Source organism: Harpegnathos saltator, unplaced genomic scaffold (assembly GCF_003227715.2).
Source record: "Harpegnathos saltator strain DR-91 unplaced genomic scaffold, Hsal_v8.6 scaffold192, whole genome shotgun sequence".
Taxonomy (NCBI): domain Eukaryota; kingdom Metazoa; phylum Arthropoda; class Insecta; order Hymenoptera; family Formicidae; genus Harpegnathos; species Harpegnathos saltator.
The window spans coordinates 583814-606701 of record NW_020229975.1 but is presented as its reverse complement, the minus strand read 5'-3'; the positions used below and the strand labels follow the sequence as shown (position 1 = coordinate 606701).

Below are 22888 nucleotides of genomic sequence, written 5' to 3'. Positions count from 1 at the left end.
ATAAACTGTCACAACGATCACGCTGCAAAGTTAGTTGCATTTGTCATAACTGGGAACACTGTGCAAATGTCACTATCAATAAAGTCAACGAGTGACTATTTCGGCAACCTTTGCGTTATCATCCGAATAGGGGCAAGCAACCTGTCACACTGACCTGTATGTTGCTGTTACACCCTGTACACAAAGTTGCACCGAGCACTCGAGATGGTCCTGGAACCCTACTTTGGGAGGATCGATTTTGGGGACCTCTTAAGAATCATCTCTCAATTCGGGATTTCTCTCAACGAGCCGGCGGGAAATTGAGCGGAATTTGAATAAAGCTTAACACTCCGTGTTAGACCGGATCCCGGGTTACTTGACTCCCGAAGAAATTCAAGCGTGTGTACGCGGCGTGGTTACGCGGTGGTCTACAATGTATGAGCGCGCGCGTTCGCGCATGTTATGTATGCGACGCCGGGGCTTTTCAAGGGCCGGATACGGATCGCAATTTTCGGAGCGCTCGTGCGTGCTTTTTTAAGTCTTTCACGTCGTATAAACGTGAAAGGATATACTTCTAAATTCGGCCGCGGCGTAGCCTACTTCGCCAGCGCGCAAGTTTGCAACTTTTCGCGGCACGCTTTGCAAGTCCATTTCCGTTTCCCCGATGCCTTTATCCGGTATCTTTATCCGCGCGGGCAAAGCACAAAGCGGAACGGCAACGGCCGAGAGCTGTAGAGTTCCCGCACATGCGCCGGCGCGCTGCCTCTTCGCGAATATCACACGTCCGCGAGAGATGTATCGCGCATGTAATATTTAATATTACAAATACGCAATCGGCATAGTGTGCGCGCGCGCGCGATCGTCCTCATTGTGATAACCAGAGACCTCTATGGTGGTCCCACGCTCATGTGAAATTTTCATTAATTATATCGATATTTCGAGACGTAGTGAAACGGCGGCCGTGCGATGTATTTTCATCTCGCCCGCGCGTCGCCCGGCCAATTTCAACTCCCGATATCGGGCCATAACCGCTGCTCGAAACGTATGATTTTATCGTCTCCCATAAATAATTTATGTCCGCAAGGGCGAGGAATACCGCGAGAGATCAGCGGGGCGCGCGATCATTTGCCGACTCATCGCGGCTGGATTGGAAAAATTCACGCTGGGAGGTGCGTTGAACTCTGCGGGGAAATGGCTGCCGGAAACGAGAATAAGAGGTTGATTAGCGTCTCCCGAAAACTCGAACAAACAATCTCGCGATTCGTAGTAATAACGCAATCGCGAGATGAACGTCCGCGGGGATTCGGGCCCGAGCCCGATTCCGCGCGGAGGGAATTGAATGGAAGCTCCTGGCGCACGGGGAGGCGTCTTCCGATAGACTCTATATGTGCGCTCGCGAAATAAACGAGGAATAAGATCGTTACTTTGCGGTGAGCCCACCGTGGGTGGTAGCCCTCCCTCTCCCCTTCTTTCCTTCCTGCCTGCCTGCCTGCCTGCCTCTCATTGCGCGGAGAGGCCGGCCCCAAGTATACAGACTTTACGGCGGATTTACGACGCGCGATATTTGCACCTTTCAAACGGCCAATTCGCAGTCCCCCGACGTCGATTACGTTGCAAGCACGCCGCGGATCGCAGGCGCTCTCTCACCGGCCCGCTTCGCTGTCGGCGAGGATTGGAGTACATCTCGCGATATTAGAAGCGCGGTAATAGCGGTGGTTTCCCCACGACGGTGACGACTCCACAGTGACCGCTCTTTCCTCCCCCGCGCCCTCCCCCCTCCCCCTCCGGCTCGCGCTCGAATATTCTACGCGGTTCGCGGTGCCGAGTTCTCTCCGAGCCCCGCGATGTTAGGCAAACGACGCAGAACGCAACGCTAATCGTTTGCATTACGCGCTTCTCTCGCAGAGAATGACCGTCGGAGTAAAATCGGAGCTGCGCTCTGTCGGATAACGTCTCGGGACACGCGCGGCTACGGGACGTGAATTTTTTCTTTCTTATTCCCCCCCCTCTCTCTCTCTCTCTCTCTCTCTCTCTCTCGGGAATATTTTCAAGCGCGTGCGCGCGATGATAGTATCGTGGTTACGACACGGCAAATCGAGGGAAATCGAGAAAAATTTACGAAACGAATTAAAACTGGTTAAATATTAGTTTTAGCGTGATGGTCCCGAAAGCACGTAACTATGCAAAGTGGTATTTCGGATTCAGAGCACCGCGGTACCTTTTCTTTTTCTCCCTTCCCTCCTCCCTCCCTCCCTCCCTCCCCTTCTCTCTCTCTCTCTCTCTCTCTCTCTCTCTCTCGTGTTTCTCTTCTTTCCGACGCGTTTTCCATTAGCATCCCGAGTACATAAACCACACGGCGAAGTTAGATCATACTTTTCTTTCGCGTTGCAAGCAGAGAGTAATTTGGACCGCATAATACTTACTAGTTAACGCATCCTATTATGACAGAAATACGAGCCGCCGTCATTTGGACGTGCGCGAAACGAAATATGTACCTCACACTTCGCCAGCCCGAATTTTACTGGATTTTATTAATAACGCGCGATTCTCTGTGGTCATTGCAGCACTCTCCCGTTTGTGCGCCGTTCGTGCGAGGTCGAAGCTTATGAATACCGCGAGCGGCCGCGGAACTTTTTGCCCGCGGACCGCTCCGTCGCGCGATAAATCGCGAAAGGCGCGCGCGGACGAAACGTAACGTACGTCGTCTGACGTCTCAAAGGGTTTCGCGACAATGGCGTTTCAACCGTGACGTCTGTTTTTATTCTATATTATGCAAGCTCCGCCGGGCTTTCGCGAGCGGCGGGATAATGCGAGCGCGGAATTGCGAAAACGAGCACCACGAGTTGTGTGCATTAAGAAGCGCGTGCGTCCCGCGATACGATGAAATACACGAACGAGTACGAAAGTCGCGAGGAACTTAACACTTGGCGCGCGCGCGCGCTTAAGTGCTATCAATTTAAACCGCGCATTCGCTCGCGCTTGTATTTACATGAGCGTTATATGCATAATTCAAAGCAATGTGGGCGAGATAGTTGCATGCGAATGCAGCGTCCTTATTAACTACGACGAAACTCTGATCTTCCGCATCTGCTTAACGCCGACGCGACTGGTTCGTCTCGAGCGAGGAGGTGGGGGGGGCGGGAAAAAAGAGCGGATTTTCGCATCTTCCCCAAGTGTAGCCGACGAGTAGGTACATCTCCCTCGCTGTCCGCGCACGTCGATTCGTCGACAATTTGAGAAGCACACATCGAGAAACACAGATCTGCACAGGTCTGGCAGGTATTTTATAATCCGACGTGCATTAGAAAGTTCCCTCGCTAAATGTAGACAATAACCATCTCTCGAGATAACCCACAGCACTGCGCTTTCGCACTTGGCGTTTGACGTCGGTTCGCAAATGTGAAGTGTAACGTCCGTAAACTTAGATTTAACCATGTCGGGAGCAGAGCGGCAGGGTCCAAAAGCGCTCGGGGCTTCGAAATCGGCTCTCGCGATAAGACCGGCCGACGGAGGGCCGGAATATTCCTTTTTGATGGCCGCCAGCAATTTGATACGGCGATACCTGCTGGCGCCATTTGAGCCGGTTTTATGTACCGAGTAAATAAATCCTCGTCACACACGCACACACACACACACACACACACGCACACACACACACGTGCATACGACACACGGACGCTCTGCCATTGCCTTCCGCTGTCGTTGCTACCGCCGCCGATCCTGCCGCCGCCGCCGCCGCCGCCGCCGCCGTCGCCGTCACGAAGCGCCAGGAGCCGACTGATTTCGATTAGGGACCTGGATTGTCCTGCGGATCGTGTGTCCTGGCAAAGTGATCTATTGTTCCGGCTAACTCGGCGCGCCTCGGCCGAACTTTCCGGCGTTTCCGTCCGTGCAACGATACCGGGGACACTTTTATCTTCATTCTTTATCCACCGCGGCCTCCCCCCCTCCCCTCCTCCTCCCGTCCCACAGTGACGCCCGGCCGTTACCTTTTCGGCGTGGCCTCTGGCAGATAACAAGATGGCAACGGGCCGTGACGACAACGACTACGACGACGACGAGTATCTCTCTCGCGGAGTAAAATTGTCCGGATCTCGTCGCGGCGTAGGCAGATAGATAGGCAACGGGAAACGGACGGAGAGAGACGGAAGGAGAGAAGGCGCTTCCTCGTTATCTTGCGCGACGCCACTGAGAAGTGGTAGCAACAAATACATAATGGAACGTTTCGTTCGTCTCTCGCACTACCGGCGCAGCAGCTTCGCGGTTTGTAGTTTGTAGCGTGCAGCGCGGCTGCAGTGAGAGACGGTACGTCTCGTCCCGCAATGCCGACACTGAGAGCACTTCAAACCCACCTACCACCTACCACCTTGACGGTCAATCGACAAATTTTTTACTACGTTCCGTCGATATACCTCTGTTCCCGCGTCTCGACGCTCGCTTCGACGCGAGCGAGCGTTGAAAATTTCACGATACAACGAAACGCTCGATCCCGCGAACGATAACTCCCCGTCGTTCTCTTTCTCCTTTTGTGTATCGACTGATAAATAATTTCTGCCACGAGGCTGTCGTCACGAGCAGAAAATAACAGTTTCCACATTGATTAAATTGTCCTGGACTGACGTGTGTAAATTGTATGTTTCAGGTGTTGAATATACTGCGACGGAAATAGAAGTTTGTTAATTTGGAATCCTATAGAGAGAGAGAGAGAGAGAGAGAGAGAGAGAGAGAGAGGTTCTGTGTCTCTCGCTCGAACTGACAGAATGCATTCAAGCTTCGTTTATTCAACGTCTTCATATTTAAGAGAGACGCGTCGCGCGATAACAGGTCAAGCGCGCTCACACAGGCTCGCTCACTCTCGCAATTCAGCACGGTACATTAAGCCACTTGTGAAAACCGCGATATTAGGATTTTAATGTTACACAGCGCCGGCCGGCTTAAGCGAAAGCGAAAGAACAATTCGTACGTAACGTAGTCCGAAACGTGTAATAGAGCACGCCGCGCTATTTCCATTTGAAAGAATTTCCGCGCCCGGCCGCGATCAGAGCCGGCCACGGCCAGAAAATTATCCGCGCGAATTTCTTCACCCCGATAAATCTCGCGAAAAGCATTGAAAACTATAAATGTCAAGGCTATGAAGAATTGATATATCTATTTCCCCTCCCCCCTCCCCGCCCCCCTGCTTCCCGCTGGATACGTGTGAATGCACACGCGTGACGCGAGAGCGCGGTATTCGACAAAAGATATATCGTATAAGCTGAAATACTTTTGTTTCGAAATATATATATTTATATCTATCTATCAGTCGCTTCTCGCGCTTGACTTAGAATTAGAATTGTACCTCCCGCCCCGAATCGGCATTATTTTTACCGCATCTCATAAGACAGCTTTGTTACGCTTTGTGGGCGGAAACGTTCGTTGAAAATTCCTTCTCCCGTATTTGTACCGTGACTGACCGTGTGTTTTCCTTTTTCTCTCGCCTACCTTCCGCGTACATTGACATACCGACAGGCCAGCGTATCCGGAAACATCCACGCAGGAAGTAAAGATACGCGCCCGTACATTCTCCTCAAAATTAACGCATTCCCTGTAGGCGGACCTTATCAATTATTGTGGGACCAAATCAGATCCGCAATAATGCCACGAACGATTTAATAATTTAGCCGGCCGTAATCGTACGCTGATAATCGCTGAATTTACCGCCATTACGGCCATGGGAATGTTTCATCGTGCGCGCGGCATCGTGTACTTTCATATCATAATCACAAAGCATACGCGATGACAGAGCTAATATCATCGATTCGATAACGCTCCTAATCCCGCTGTCGAAGCGCTAATAAATGTGGGCTCATTAGTGTCCACACACATTTATCGATACGGCAATCGTACGGACATGCATAAATTACACACACGATCGTAGCTGAAGCGGCAAATATTTGTCGGTCCTAAGCAGACCAACCGGCCGTAATCAGACGACTGTCTTTGCATCGAGCAACACGCGATCTGCTATCAGCATCCGCAGCTTGAAAATCGATTTACTTTAGCGAACGGAAATATCTTTGAGCCGAACTTAACTCGTGCTCAAGATACTTTTTGCTTCGACATACGCGTGTGTACGTGTACGCGGATTAAGAAGGATATAATACGTAATTTATTAATTTGATAAGAAGAACAGAGTGCGTGTGCACATTTGCGCGCGTGTGCGCACGATCGCTGAAGATCAACTCGCCGATCTACGAATGAAACGCGCAACGTGCCATGAATTATTCAGGAAGCCGTGGCGAGCTTGCACGTGCTAATTAACCGACAACCTGTCGTCGCGTGAGGTTACTCTTTAAACGGTGCTACACACCGTTTGTTTTGCGAATGCGCATCAATATGATACGCAAATGCGCAAATGGCAGCGGCTTAGAGGAATTTTCCCGGACGATTCGTGCGATCGCGCGCGCGAGCGCGTCCTCTCGTCGGTCGTGATCCGCAGTGCGTCTAGACGGAGAAAAGAGAGAAAGGCCGAGAGGGAACGGCGGAGAAAAAGGGGAAGGTTCTGAATTTTAAAGCGGCGATCGAGCGATCTCGCGGAAGACTAATCCCGAGATCGACATTTGAATAATCTCGCATTACGTTTCCCTTACATCGCGCGCCGTTAGCTCGCGAACAGGTTTACGTTTATTCAGCCGCCAGAGGGATATTAGGGCCCCGGGGCCGATCCGATGGGATTCTTCTTTCACTTCGAAACTTGCTTTCTTTAATTAAATTCTCCGCAACACATAATTCTTCTTATTTCCATTCGACCCAATTATTCGCGGCGCGGCGTGAGAAGGAAAGCCCGCCGCGCGCCGTAGCCGACAAGCTCGGTTTCCACTTGCAGTGGAACAGGCTCGATTCCGCTCAGACTGCGAGGCGCCCGAGCGGCACGCGAATCGCCTTGCATGCTCGCACGTGTTAACGAGTGAGAATAGCTACGCATTAACTCGCAATCAGCTGACGGCGGTGCTCTGTGTCCGTTCGTGTTGCAGATAGCGTTATATCGGAAAAATGAGCGGAGCTCCCGGAGGCTTGATCGATAGCGTTTTGCGGCTCTACGATTCGCCTCGGCTCCCGCTTCTGCCCTCTCTCCCTCTCTCTCTCTCTCTCTCTCTCTCTCTCCCCCCCTTGTTCCTCTTTATCACTCTCCTTCCTAATTGTGCTTAAATATTGATCCATACATTTTTCACGATTTATTACGGTGAGCGAAAGTCAGTCGCAAAATAAGCATATACCGACCGGCAGGTATAAGCGCGAAAAGTACTTACATTCTGTTTCATTGTAACGCGCGAATCGTGCATATTTCCATTTCAAAATGGAATCTTGGGTATTACACGCGATTTAATGCGCATCCGTGTCGTTTGTTAAAAACACCGCCACGCTTGTCGGTGATACCGACAATTATGTGGGTTCGGTGGAAATATAAGTGTTGTGGAAGTGTTAGCATGAAATTCTACTTTATGGGCGCGCGCGCGCGCGCTGTGTGTTCTTTTTTCCGATAAATAAAGCATGCGTGTTGCGTAACGAGCGAAATAGCATTAACGGGGACGTACAATGTAGTTTCAATCAAAATTACTTTGTTTTAACGTGTGTACTTTGACGTGTATCGGTTTGCAAAAATGTTTATCGCCGCTCGCGTAACAACGAAAATAACTTTACCGTATGTTTTTATCGTCACGGTCATCGTATGTATCGTATCGCCATTGTTTCGCCGTTATCCCGAGCTCTCGGAAACACGCGGTCGAATATCGCGTTCGAACGCGCGTCCGGCGTGTCGGTGCGAACAAGACAGAGTTTTACCCCCTCCCCCGTTATTCATCGCGATTTATCATGTTGTAAAATGCGGCCGAATCAACGTCTGGAAATCGTGAATAACGAGGATGCGGTCGAGCGCAAACACACCGACCGCGCGCATATTGTCTCTCCTTCGCGATACGATTAACGCGGTCTCTCACTCTCTCGGTCTCGCTCGGCGTCGTTATTCGATTCGAGCTCGAGCCGGCCGCGGCGCGGCGCGGCGACTGTTGACAGTGATACCGATGCATTCGTTTCCAATCGTCTCCGTATCGGCGGATAAACTTTTCCGTACGATCGATACGCTAATCCGACATGAAAAATTTCGTGGCTCAATCACTCGCCGCGATAGCCTTTCAGTTGTCAGTTATACTCCCACGCGTCGCTGGCCTGTGAAATTGCAGTCGAAGCTGCGTCAGCGATAACACTCTTTGTCGGTGTGTATCACGAATATGCGATCCAACTGAGCGATACGCGCGTACTTAGCCGCATGAGCGCGCAACGAGCGTACCCGATTATCGCGGTAGATTTCTATATTGACGTCGTGTCTGCGCTTTATTGCGTCCGCAAGAACGCTGCCGCTTGTTTCAGCGATTGCCGCGACGAACGCGGGCGGATAAGAAGCGGACGTTGACGTGATATCCGTATCGAATCCGTATAAATCGCGGCTTCGGAAGAGAATTCAATCGAGTGTTGCGAAAGGAAATGAGAGAAATACAAGCGGGCATTTGACAGCCTCTCTCGTGCCTGTTGTAAATTTCCGCGAGACTCGCGACACTGTCGCGATAATAGTACATATCCGTTAGCTTTTTTCGCCGAAGAAGAACGACACCGGTGAAGACGAAACGTTTTCAGAAGAGAGGGGAAAGAAACTAGAGCGGCTACTGCAGTGTTTGTGTCGTTTGCGCGTCGCTCATTCTCGAAATGAAGAGTGGAATTAGTCGTCCGTCGGCCGCGCGTATCACCGCGCGTATCGCGCTGAGTTTCGCCGGAGAGAGCTTCGCATGAATCGTCCGGTGAATATACGTTAATCACGCTTAATCTATATGAGTTGCTTATGTGCACTCGCTCGACTGAATGGCACCTCGTACAAAGAAGCGCGGAGTTGTTTTAGCTCATTGGATATGCAGGAACGTTTCGATCGCACAAACACGCTCGACAATCGCAATCGCGACGTAATTAACATACTTAGCTATTTATTTGCAATCACTACCCTACTCGGCTGCCTGTTGCCATTAAAGCTACCATTAATACTCGCACGTATAACAATAAAGCGCATACGCGCGCGTCCTCTACGTTATTCACATAATGCTCATTATTTTGAGCGCGCTGACGCGTTCGTGCTCGCGGATATCTCGCGAGCCGTCGGTGCAAAACCGGTCGGACAAAATCCCCGAATCCGGTAAAACCCTCTTTGTTCGTGCAACACGCTTGGTCCGCGGATACGCGCGAAACGTGTTAATCACAGCGGCCCGGCATACGAGAGAGAGAGAGAGAGAGAGAGAGAGAGAGAGAGAGAGAGAGTGTCACACGCGCTCTCCTCGGCGCTATAAAGGTGAGATCGTGATCGCTACGTAAACACATTCGCCGGTAGAGAGAGAGAAAGCCGTAGGTAGTTACATTTTAATCATCTATTTGTAAAAGCAGAACGTCGCTTTTGTTACGGTGAAAGTAAACTGGAGCGATTTATTTATAAATCCAATTTGTTCTGCCCGTCGCGCTCGCGCGCACGCAGCGGGGGCGGGGCGGGATGGAGGGAAAGGAGGGAAAGGAGGAGAGGAAGAGCGCATAGCCTAGCAGCCTTTCCATCTTTCTCGCGTAGTAGCTTCAATATTTTTCGAACGGACGGCGTGCGACCTCCGATTGTGTACCTCCGCTGTGAACGTGTGTGTGTGTGTGTGTGTGTGTGTTTCATAAAATATGCCAGGCATCCATTGAACGGTAGCATTTGGTGTTAGGAAACCACGTGGCGCGATGCAAATTTATGATCTTTTTACTTCCTCGCGCAAGTCGCGCAAACAGCTCCGCCGCGCCGCGGCCGGCTCGATGATTTTCAATGGAACATATTCCGGTTTACGTCGGCCCAATGTTCTCCGTGTGTATAAAGAATCGCGACATTCTCGCTCGTTTGCTCGCTCCCTCGTCCCCCGCTATGCTTTTCGGACAAAGTTCTCGAAGCGACAGAAATATACCGTCGATGATTATTATCTCGCGTCCAATAACTCCGGCCAGATGATATCGCTTTTGTTTAAATATTCGGGTTCAACAGTAAGCCCAGCTGTTTGCCGAGACCCAATATTGGGTTACTGTTAGCGAATTCTGCGATCCAATCTCTTCTGGCAATCGCGCTACATATCTCCCTGCGGGCGCTTCGATTCGTTGGTGGCAGCAAAGTTGTAAGCTGCATATTTTATCTGTGATAAAGTGCATCGCCGATACTCCTCCTCGCTCAGCTCGCTCGGCTCGCTCGGCTCGCTCGCTGACTCACTCGTTCACTCGCTCGCTTGCTCCCAGCTTAGTTCCGTTAAGAACTTACTACCTCCTTGTGCTGGATCTATGTGTATTCCGCGGATACGGCGGATCCGACCAAAAATGTACAACACTGTTCCTTTTGTGCCTTGCTAACGTGTATTACATTCCCTTCGCTCTCTCTCTCTCTTTCTCTCTCTCTCTCTCTCTCTCTCTCTCTCTCTCTCTCTCTCCCGGGCTTCTTCTCGTGATAAGAGCGCGAGACGCGTTCGCGTAAATTGCAGAGATAAAATCGCGATTAACGCGTCGTGCGAGCCGACACACGCGGAAAGAGAGAGAGAGAGAGAGAGAGAGAGAGAGAGAGAGAGAGAGAATGAGCTATAGAGGGTTCAGGGGAGGGGAAGGAGCACGTTGACGCCGATGGCGAATGCATCACAGGGATCGAATCAATCGGTTTTTCAAGCGCGACGCGAATTCGCTTAACGGTCAGAACCTCGCGACGTGGTTTATGATGAGATACGAGGCGCGGATTACCTGAATCGCGCTCGGCCGAGCGGAGAATGCGGGGCTGGGGACGAACGCGTACACTCTTGGTCAGGTTAGTCTGGATTCCGAAATAAATTCGCTGAACTTTTCTCTCTCTCTCTCTCTTTCTCTCTCTCTCTCTCTCTCTCTCCCTCTCTCTCTCTCTCTCTCCTCCCTCCTCTCCCCGGCAGTTGCCGTTGCTGCTACTGCTATTGCCGCTGGTCTATTCCCCCTGGCTGATTTACTAAGACCCGCCCCGATAGCCCTGCAGGCGGCACTCGTTACAACGTCGTTTCCGAGCCTGGGAACGAATTCCCAACTTCGCTACGTGGCATGTCGTGTTTCGATGTGGAGCAACTCTGCCCCCGCGTCCCCTGCCTCTCGCCGCCTTTCCCTACCCCCTCTGAAGCCTGGACCCGCGCTCGACCGTTCGATTTACGCATCGAAATTAAGCCACGCTCGGCTTGCGGCGCTCGTCCGATGCACTGCACTTTTTTAACCCGACCCGCCACGCTACTCAATGTCAGTTGCACCAGCAGAAACGACGTTCCACGAAACGAGCGAGCATCGGGACGGCCGGTAGAGAGGGGAGGGTGGTGAGTCCAAGAGAATCTGGGATAGTGGAGGTTGTTACGTGGCAGAGGATGAACGAGATGGGGCCGGATTGATACCTAATACAAGTCCACGCTCGCAAGATTTTTGCGCCAGACGTGCCGAGAGAAGAAGTGGATGGCCGCGCGTCGCCGCAAAAAGCACCGACGATACGATGCCCGGTCTGATTGCTGTCGTTTAACGAGGGACTCGTTAGTATTCTGCTTACGGCGCGACGCGATAAGCGGAAAGCGATTATCGGAGCGAGACGTGTCGGAGGCACGTTGGAAAAATGTTTTCTTCAAACGTACGACTTGGCTTTCTTTTCTCTCCTTCCCTTTTCCCTTATCTTTTTGCTCCCTTCCTCCTCTCCCGCTTGTTTACACGTATCGACGTGGCTGGACAAGGGAACGTTGAAATCCGCGGCCGGCGCGGCGCGGCGGACGCGTGAGGTATTAAGGAATGTATCAGAGGTTTGAAGAAGACCACCATTACTTGAAATTGGCCGGGGTTATTCCGGGGCGCGCGGTAAACTCGGCGGTGGAAACAACGTTAGATGAAACCAAATACATAGTCACGTTGACGAGTGGTGGGTTTCCAGGGCGCTGAACCGACCGGCGGACGTTGTTGCCGGGATGGGATTGAGGTTGATATACAAGATATACAAGAGGGAGGAGTTTGCTTTAGTATTAGGTGTGCAAATGAATAATCCAAATTTTTCAACTGAATTCGAGGTTTATCTTCAAAGAGAAAGAGAGCAAAACAAATTTGCCAATCAAAGTGTTCGCTATGTTGTTTTCTACAACCAACTTCAAGCCATCTTTCAACGGTACGCTAGAAAAAAATATTTAGTATCTCTAACAAAACTGTTTAGTTGAGGCATTTTTCTGTAGCAACCAAATATCTTGTTTTATATAACAAAATATTTAGTTGTCCCACTTAAAGATTAAAAAATTTTTCTGCATTGTTCTCTGGAGCAAGTGATTTTGTTCTTAGACTTCATATATAAAAATTAAGCATTTTAGTTATTTTATCCATAAAAATTACACAATAACGAAATATTATTTTACACAAACTAAAATAATGCCCGATGGACACTATTTGGTCTTTCTGTGCACTAAAATTTAGATTTTATATATTAAGAAAAAATTATAGTATTTTTAACAAAATTCATATAGTTAAAGCTTTTTGGTTGCTATAACTATACCGTTGGGCATATTTTAACCAAATTATTTTGTTGCTTGAAGCAAAATTTTGGTTCACACAACAACACATTTTTCCTAGTGTACATAACCGTAAAAGAGCGGGAAAGTTTGATTATTTGAAACTGCTTGAATTTGATTGTGTGAAATTTCTTAGCCGTTTAAGAAAAGCTTGGATTATTCATTTGTACACCTAATATATAAAATTCTCAGCCGTATCATAATTAGATGCACGCGGTACTCGGGACAATTGTCCGAACGGGTCGCCGTCGCATCCACGCGATGGAAAAACATCCGCGGAAGTGTATCAATCCCGCCGGCGGAAGTGTTGGTAAAACAACTCATTTGCATATCGTTATATCGCGCACGACGTCGCGCGCGCACCAGCGGTCGGCGGAGTCGCGCGGCCGCCGCCATGCTGGCACCCATGCTGGTTCTCTGTTAAAAAGCGATGACAGTGACGCTTTTCCGCGAAATATCCCGTTGGAGAGAGCCGCGTGGAAATTAGCCGTTCCAAGAACAATACTGCCAATTTCGTAGTCCGCGAGTCGAGTGATTATCCGCTCGCGTCAGAAGGACTCGGCGTCTGTCACGTTTCATCTTTCGCATTAAAATTGTTTTATATCCGAACGCGTAAGCCGTGGGTGCCGGCCGCGGCGCTGCCGCGATGGACGCCGGGAGAAATCGAATTGATGCGTGGATGACAGACGCAGGACGGCGCGTGGCTTACCGTCGTATACGCGAGGCGCGAATAACAAACTGAGCCGCCCATTACCAATGCTCAATAGCCTGTAATCTCGAGGGTGCACGCCGTGTATTTTATAAAAGTGCACCGCGCGTGATCTCATCTCTCGCGTCCATTATCGCCGAGTCTCGTGTGACTCTAATGGGATCGCCCGAGAGTTTCTAAAATTCGTCGATCGTGTGTTTTTCCAGGAACGAGAAGAGGGGTGGGTGAAAACCCGCGCCTGGGTGAGAGTGCGTGAACGTGAGCGCGAACTAAAATAGTTACGAATTTGTCAGTGACGAAATGACGTAGTTTCCCGTAGTTGCGCGCCACGAGTTAAGATTCGGCTTTAAATTGATGCGGCGCGGCGACGGCGGTCGCATGAGCGATTGCATTGAGTTTTGTTTTGTAGTTTGGCGTCTGGCGAGGTTAACAAAACACGCGGCACGGAGCGGACGGAACGGAGGAGTAAGAGCGAATTGCAACCGTGCACTAGTGCTCAATTTGTTCGCCAAGTTTTTCTTGTGTGTATATATCGACTTGAGAGGAACCGGGCGGTCATTAGGTTATAATTGCTTCGCGCGCGACCGGGAGACTCTGAATCAATTAATTAATTACTACACGTATCGCGGACACGGAACTTTTCAACGATCCTTCGCAACGAGATGTACACGGAAGTAAATTTCAGACATTCAAATTATTGGAATTATTCGAAGCTGTGGTGTATTCTTTGTTGCAAATATAACGTCTCTCCGGTTTGTAGGGGAGCAAAAGTACGGGAGCGAAAGTGGAGTATTTATATCTCAACTTTTTCTCCACGGAAAGCTCCCTTGCCAGGTGCTTCGTCGCTTCTTCTCCGCTAACTCTGTGAATGTAACAGTCATCAAAATAAAAAATTTCAATCAGAGAAATCGATAATTCCCAACGATTCAAATTACCGCTTATGAAATCGCGTCGTGCACGCGCACGAAATAATCGAAGGGAAGCCCGCCCGTTCAAATCATATTAATTTTAGAAAACTGGAATGATCGGAATTAGAGCTCCTTTATTGTTCCGCTTCATTTTTATTGCACCACAACGCGTTACGTGTCGTCCCAGTGTGGGATCGTCGGTGGAAATCGCGAATATCGCGCGCAAGAATTTTCCACGAGTCGCGTTGCTATCAAAATCCGTGTGGTCTCCAAATAGACGCGTAGAGTCAAACGGACAAAAGTAACAAACGGACAAACCAACGAATGAACCAACGAACGAACGAACGAACGAACGAACGAACGAATGAACGAACGAACGAACGAACGAACGAACGAACGAACGAACGAACGAACGAGCGACCGAACATACATACATACGTTCGGAGTCCAACTGTGTGTGGGTGAGTAGGTAGAGCAGGTGGGGAGCTCAGCGGAGGAGAAGCGGGGAGGGGGGGGGCTACCACCGGTGGAGACTCTAGGTGGCTTTGACCCGCCAATTCAGCATCACCCATACGGGCACTCAACCGCAAATCGAGTTCCGGCCGTAGGGCGGAATAAAATCGACCCCGTCAACCTCGACCTGCTCTTCCCTCCGGCAACCGATGCAGCCTTCGAGCCGATTCGCATGTTGGCGGACCTCGTAAGACATTACTCGCGAGGGACGCGTTTGTTCAACGCCCTGGGAACAGGCGAGAGAGATCGCTGGAATGAAAGGCGGAGAAAATAAGGAAAGAGCGCTCGGATTGTCTTTAACGCTCCGTAGTCAGATAGGAAAGCCTGGCCGCGGGGGGATAACCCACGGCATGATTCGGATTATGATTTTCGCGAAGGTGGCGGCACGACAGCTCGTGTCGGGTACACGTACGGAATTCTCCGCGGATCGTGATTGCGAGGTCGTCGTTTCGTTCAACACGACTGAGAACTTCAGCGGTTGTTTCAACATTCAACTCAAGTTCGAAAGGACTGCAATTCGCGATGCACGCATTCGCATTATTGCCTCCTTTCGTACACAGCTGATTATATCAGCGGTTTTATATGATTTATATTTTTATTCTTATTCCGTTATGATTATTCTAGTTCATCATACGTGTGCGACTATTATAGTTTTATATAATTTATATGATTTGTGAGAGGGAGACACATAATATGAAAAATATCATAGCGTCGATCTCTCTCTCTCTCTCTCTCTCTCTCTCGGTTAACCACCATGGCATTCAACGCGTTAACTCGATGATAAGGCAGAGGTAGCGGTTACAACGACTGCAAACTCGAAGGACCATAGCCGCGCATTTGCGGGAGCGGGCTTCTTGACGCGCGTGCGCGGTGGACCCGGGAAAATCAGCATCGAGACTCGCGCGCGGGGCAATTTCGCGTCTTGCGAGTGCACGCGCACGGTCTCGAGAATTTTTGATAATGGATGTAGCGGATGCAGAGCGACACGTGTGTGCACATGCACACATACACGCACCCGCGAAACCGCCGCAGCGAACGGTCTGGGCGTCCTCGACCAGCCGTATCCAGGCCGCGTATTCTAAACTCCGCGAAACTCGGCATTATTCGGGTCCCGGGAAGTCGTACGGAACCCAAAACGAGAACGTCCTTCTCGGGCTGGCTCTCTCCCTCTCTCCCTCTCCCTCTTTCGCTCTTGCTCTTTAATGTCCACGCTACGGAGGTCCGGCCATAGACAACATTCAGCTAGGCGGGGTGCGTCGCAAGTTCACTTCCGGCCGGAGATGACGCGGATGCGTCGTCCCGCCGTTATCATTCTCTACTTTATTACGTGCAGCCTGCGTATGCGTCGCGTGCGCGCTGCACGTGTCCTCCCCCTCCCCTCTGCCTCCACGTGTCATACGTTGTTGTTGAGGAGTCGTACCGTGGTAGTTTCCACCCTCGTCTCCGCGCGCGCATACAGAGCGCTAATCCGCGCCGGCTGATTTATGAACGGACAGATATACTCGCCCTCGCCCTCGTTCACCCTCCCACCTCCCTCTCTCTCTCTCTCTCTCTCTCTCTCTCTCTGTGCACGCGCTATTGTTGCGCTGAGTGTTACAGCGAGAGTCTCATCTCTTTGGTCTCATCACTGACAAAGAGGGAGAAGGGGAAGGACAGAGAGAGAGAGAGAGAGAGAGAGAGAGAGAGAGAGAGAGAGGGGGAGAGAGAGAGAGAGAGAGAGATTTATTACTCCGCGCACACTTTATACGAACGATATCTCCTAATTCCTGATAGCCGGATGCAAGCGCGTTGCTATTAGATATCGTATGTGACCCTTCCGCGCGCGCACGTTCCAACATAAATCCATTAGAGAAATTAAAGACAAATATAGCGACGCGATCCAATCCACGAGCGTTTCTCGTCATTCGAGGCTGTTCGCCATCGATTCGGGACTTGATACGCCGAGACGATACTTACAACTTTGCAATGAACGATTTTCCGTTATAATGGCGAAACTGCGGAAGATCGGAGGTAACTCGATCGTACCTCGATTCGTCTCGAGCACGTTTCCACGACGCTGGAAGCTCTTTTCAGCACTCGCTTGCCGGTAGTGGCATACTCTAACGATAACAGTTCCCCTGCCCAGTGCCGCCCGATATTGTGGACTATGAGACCAGCACGGACATGGTGGTGGCGGAGGGACGGAACGTGACCTTACGCTGCGCCGCGACCGGTTCACCGGCACCCAACATCACCTGGCGGCGCGAGGACGGTCAGCTAATTCACCTCGGCAGCGGGGAGAAAGGTGAGTTTTAACGAGTTGCTCGCGAACGAGCGTAATTCGCAGTCAGGCCGGCGATAAAGCCGAGAAAATTCCGTTGAATTAAGGGCGGCGAGGGCGAGGGCGAGGGCGCGTTCCCGGGGTCGCCGTCGCCGTCGCCGTCGCCGTCGCCGTCGCCGTCGCCGTCGTCGCCGTCGTCGTCGTTGGACGTCGCTTCGTTACGACGAGAGCTAATCGAATGCGACGAGCGAAAGACGCGCGCGGCGTTTGATACTCCCGGCCGGAGTGCAGCTGGCGATCGTTCGTATGCGGTGCGGTCCCTTTCGGGGTTGCGCTTTTAACCCACCTCCTCTAACTCGTCGCTCGTCTCCGTAGTGCAGCGGGTATTTTATGTGTCATTAAAGCTTGCCGCGCGCACCGAGCGCGATCGCCAAATTTCTGCACTCTGTGTTTGCCTTGAAAGACCGCCGGACGGACAGTTTAGCCGCGCGCCACATCCCCCTCGGCCCTTTCGCTGCAACTTCTCGCGCTGCTATCTGCGTGTGCCGTTGCGCTGCAATAAGACATATTCCGGCTAGGAGACGCGCGTTAATCTCGTCCTTTTTAATTTGCGCCAAGTCGCGCGAACTCGCGCAACGCGCGGGAGGAACTTCGTTTATGAATTTTCCAACTTTCAGAGCGTCCGGAGACCGTGTAAGAAACAATTATATGTGATGGTGACGCTGCTCGCGAAAGCAGCGGACGCACGGCGAGCTCTCCGAAAGTATTATTCAATGTCCGATTAAGGAGCTTTCTCGACTGAACAAGATGAATTCTCAATGTTCATAAATCCGTGATGTCGTAAAACTGTCTTCCTCGCCTCCGCGAGAAACAGAGGCTCTGGAAAGATCCACGATATTATTATATCCAGAAACCCATCTTGACGCGAGAGGAAGAAAAAGAGGAAGACACACACGTACAGCGAGAGAGAGAGAGAGAGAGAGAGAGAGAGAGAGAGAGAGAGAGAGAGAAGAGCTCGGATAGTTCGTACCGAGTAAATATCTCTTTAACATCTCCAAATGCGACGGCAACGCGCCAAAAGCTGCCTCCGGCACGCACGCGATTGCAAAGTCCGCTCCTCCGGCAAGAGAGAGAGAGAGGGGGGAGAGAGAGAGAGAGAGAGAGAGAGAGTGGGGAGGAGGGGAGGAGGGGGAGGGAGAGGGAAAGAAAAAAAAGATTTATATTTGCGGAGGATACACATTCGGGCTAAACTGCACGAGTGCATCCGAACCACCGCCGCTCTTGGAGTATCAAGCCTGGCGGTCGCTTGGGAGCGCAAACATACCGCGCGGCAAGGCCAATAGGTTAGAGCGAGGTGATACGTTTGCAGGAACCGAGAAGATCTTCTATATTTGCATTGAAATTGGCAAACACGTGGGCGCGCGATACGCGCGACCCGGAACTCTCCGCGTGCGCGCTCGCCTCCCTACGTTAGCAGGGACAATAAACAACCAGACTGACCTTAAACTACAATCATGCTATCCATAGTTTCGCTATTACGCTATTAGTCTGTTAAAGTACGACTACGGGTAGGAGGAGGATGAGAGGAGGACGACGAGCAGAAAGACCACGTCGCGAGGCGATCACGTTTCGACGACTGGGCCGGCCCAGTTTTATTCGCTTATACGGATATAAACGGATATATTGTGTGTGTTTATATATATATATATATATATTAATTTATTTGTTTGTTCGCCGCCGGAAGAACGAAGACGATCGCGATACATTTTAGCGCGCGCGCGCGTTTGTACCGTTAAACTCGGCCTCTTTCGATAATAATCCGACGAAGCGCGCCGTAATGATATCACATGATCAGGATACTGTTACCGAAACGTTATTGGATTATTTAGTAAGTTGGACGCGGCACATCGTAATCTTATCTCGTCGGGGCTCAAACTTGAGAGAGTTAGCTTCATCAGTTGCCGAGATATTACATTGTATTTGCCAACATGCGCTTCCTCGATTGTTTACCTTCATCGCAACAAGAGCGATCGACGAGTGAAGCTCGAGAGATCGCCGAGGCTCTTCGCCGGCGGATTTGTCCCCGTCTATGCGCGACGGATGATTAATTTACGCCCCGGTAGCGCATTAAATTCGTCATCAGCGTGCAAATATTCCGGTGGATTTAATTGTGGCCAGCGGTAGGACATGGGCGGCCTCAACTTTCGGATAAGTCAACTGAATTTGCACCCTGTAATACAGGTGTTCGCCGAACTGTGTTGCCGGCGAGTTGACGACGCTCCGTAAATTGCTGTTTGAATTTCGAATGTGGGGAGAAAGGATATGGCGGTACGACGGCGAGAGCTGTGTGACCTCCTCTCCTCTCTCTTTCTCTCTCGCTCTCGATAGTCCCTCTCTTTCAGTGTTTCACGATCGCGTCCGTTGTAATTATTTTCCGCTAATTTTCGAGCAATTTTACTACGAGGGGGTGCGCAATTTAATAATAAGACTGTCCGAGTCGAGGCGCGTTTATCCCTTTATTATTCCCGCATCGAGGATCAAGCTATCGAATACTTTTTTATGGGTCATAAGAGTTTGCGAGGAATAGCTCGTCGGACAATTTCGGAAAATTTCGCAGCAGTCAGCGGCGTGTTTTATTTATCATCTCATTCTCCGTGTGCGCCGGTACACAGTTTAAAATGCTTTATAGAGGTTGCACACATGCCGGGGAGTTGCTCGGAATCGAGTCCGCAGCTGCTGCATTAAGCGGTCGTTCGTCAAAGCAGTTTGCGCATTTTCCCAGTACGTTTTAGCATGCGGAAGTGGTCCTTCTTCCTTGGTGATAATGGTTACATTGATAAAATGGCGAAACTTGGCGTGCAATTTTCATCCCGTACCGTCCCGACGTGAGTAAACACGCTAACGCGCCGCGCCACTTCCTTCTTCCGTATCGTCTTTATTTTATTCTCTCTGTTCCTTTCTTCTTCCCTTTTCCAAAATTCCACGTAATTTTTTTTTTAAGACCAATAACGATGATAAGTCCTCTCCAGGCGGGAATTCGCGCATTTGACGCGTACTCGCGTGTAAACATGTTGAATACGTTCTTAAATTGAAACGTATAAGTGACGAAACTTCGGCAACCAATTTCCGTCGTGTCGCATGCGACGCCGGCAATGGTACTGACGTTGGAAAAGTTGCGCCTACGTACTTGGCGAACTTCACCGAGGTGGACGATTGCGTTTAAAAATATGACACGATAAAATTTTCCGCGTAAAGTACGAGCAAACGCTGTCTCGCGTTTCGTTATTCAATTCGTCCAGCGAATTAAACAGAATCGTTTCTCCCAGCAACTTGACGAGGTCACCCCCCCCCTCCCCCCGTCGTTTTGTCCGTATAAAACGGATAAAACGTAGATTTTGATCCGTCCCTCAACTCTCGTCGTCACACACTCTCAACACACGCCGGTCTGGCCGTTAGGAACGAAGCCGAGATTTAACCCGTCATCGTCATCATCGTCTCGTCGGTTTTACCTGACGGTAAAACGACATTTTCTGGAATATAATCGCGAGAGCTTTTTTTTCGGAATTTCTGCAGTTACGCGAACTGCCAGTGCTAATAAAAATATCGACGTGAAACCAGCCGAGCTCGGCGAGAAACAGCGTCACGCACTTTTCACGTACACCGCGCGAGAGCTGTCTATAACTATAACTTTATCGAAATTCCCGAAAACTGTAACACCCCCGAGAATAAAAAACAAAAATTTGGCGAATTCCACACACACACACACACAGAGCACTGACGCTCCGCGTTTCACGGCGAAAATCGATTGACACCGAAAGCATTCGTTGTCATGGCGTAAAAGTTACATCTATCTCGATTTATCACCGATAACATCGATCATATTTCCCACGGAAATTCTCGCTGCAAACTTATTGATACCTTTACAGCGTGCAACTGTAATTTTGTCCACCCGATGCAATTTTCACGCCTCTTTTCTCTCTCTCTCTCTCTCTCTCTCTCTCTCTCTCTCTCTCTCTCTCCCCCTTTTTTTCTATTTTCTCTCTTTAATCAATTTATCGACGAATGAAATTTCTCTCTTCGACTGAATTCCGCGGTAATAAGCGTATCTCCGACCGGAAATACCTTGCGGATTTATCCACGCGCCGTCGCTCGTTACGTGATCGACAAGCGACGGGTGAGACGGACAGTAATAGCGTATCCCGCCGCGAATAATCGAAAGCTTACGGTATCGCTAACGCGATACAGGAGATATAACATTTCATATCATAATTATCTTTTTCCGTCGCTGCCCAGTCGCAACCGTGGAAGGCTCGAGCTTCAGCCTCACAAAAGTGGACCGATTGCACATGGGTTCCTATTTATGCATCGCGTCCAATGGTGTGCCGCCCTCCGTCAGTAAGAGGATAATGCTCACTGTGCATTGTACGTATTGTTCTTTCCACCTTATGTATTTTATTCAGAATTAAATTCGAACTCAAATTAAATCACACGTCACAGGGGATTTATTTTATTTTTCTTCTTCTTCGCTCATTGTGCGCGCCGTGATTAATTAATCGATGCGCTCATACGGCGCTCAACCATTTCTCAAATGATCGGAATTAATGGTAAAAGTGACGAGAGAAAAGGATGGAGCCGTCGCTCCAAAGTTTCGCGACAAAAGACAAAAGATCGCTGTTGGAAAAGAAGAGGAGAAAGGGGGACGCGACGAGTTACAGAAACCAAGTTGTGCGGTTCGCTTGTTTCAGTCCCGCCGATGATTTGGGTGCAGAACCAGTTGGTGGGCGCTCGTGAGGGTCAGAGGCTGACTCTCGAATGCTCGTCGGAAGCGTTCCCGAAATCTATCAATTACTGGACCAGAGACAAGGACAAGATAGTGCCGCAAGGTGAGTGCGCGAGTGCCGCGACGATTTCACTGGAAGGATGCGCTCGCGAAAAGCTCGCGAGAAATTCACGCGAGAAAGCACGCTGCTTTTCCGCCGCGTGATGATGTTACAATCGCCAGGTAAGATTTCGCGGTGATTCGCAGCCGGGAGAGTTCATGAAAAAGTCATAAGGGCCCGACGGAGGGTAAGCGATGACTTTACGCTTTTCTAATATGCATCGCCCGCGCAACACGCACCTACCGCACTTTTTGATGATTCATGTAACTCTGTACGCGCGAGCGAGAGAACGAGTGGGCGAGAGAGCGGGACAAGGAGTGGGAGTGGGACGGGCGGGAGAGGGGGAGGCGGGAAGAGGGAAAGAGATAATTACACCCCCGACGCGTATTCCTTCACATAGTGTGCATTCGCGGGGTAGCAAGGAAAATAACTGGTTGTAACGAACCCTCTGAATAATGAAAGCTTCATACCGAACGCATAAACACGCACACCGGCGAAGCGCGAGTATAAGCGTTTCGCTCCTGCTTTATGCGCCGTCTATAAAAGGCGGCTTTAGTACTTTGCATCGATTCTCTCGCCATGCCTTTCGGATTCGTATCTTTTTCGCATATCGCGATGTTTGCGCGCGCGCGCACGCACAAACGCACAACACACGCGCGCGTACACGCACGTGCGTGCCCATTCTTCTGTCGCCGCCCGCCGCCCACCGCCACCGCTCCGTCGAGTACACTTAAGCGCAGGAGGAGGCTGCGCGATTGCACCGCACTTTTACAACCGGGAATTAACTATATTATGGAAAAAAAAAGCTGAGTAATTACGTGGCCGCGTCAATTGAGCCGCGTCCAACGATTGAGAGAGTTGCCGGGCGTGCGTAACGACGACGTTTCGGAGCGCGCGTCTTTTACGGTCACATTAGTTTAGTTTTATTAGCGTGCCTGGACTCGCGCTGCCTATATAATTCTGCGTGTAACGTTATATACGCGCGCTATTTACGTGAACGCGCTCGCGCTGAAATG

The 22888-nt window shown here is 50.4% G+C and overlaps 1 protein-coding gene across 3 annotated transcripts in view; it reads left to right on the top strand.

Moving 5' to 3' along the window:
• The window catches only part of LOC105191963 (neurotrimin), a 172564-nt gene that overhangs the window by 130985 nt on the left and 18691 nt on the right, over positions 1–22888 (top strand). For 2 of the 3 annotated variants that reach the window (XM_025297895.1, XM_011155769.3), the window contains 3 exons: positions 16858–17016; positions 21286–21414; positions 21738–21875. In XM_025297895.1, the coding sequence (XP_025153680.1) occupies positions 16858–17016; positions 21286–21414; positions 21738–21875 (426 nt within the window). The remainder of the gene's footprint in view (positions 1–16857; positions 17017–21285; positions 21415–21737; positions 21876–22888) is intronic. The other variant, XM_025297896.1, reaches the window with a different exon arrangement.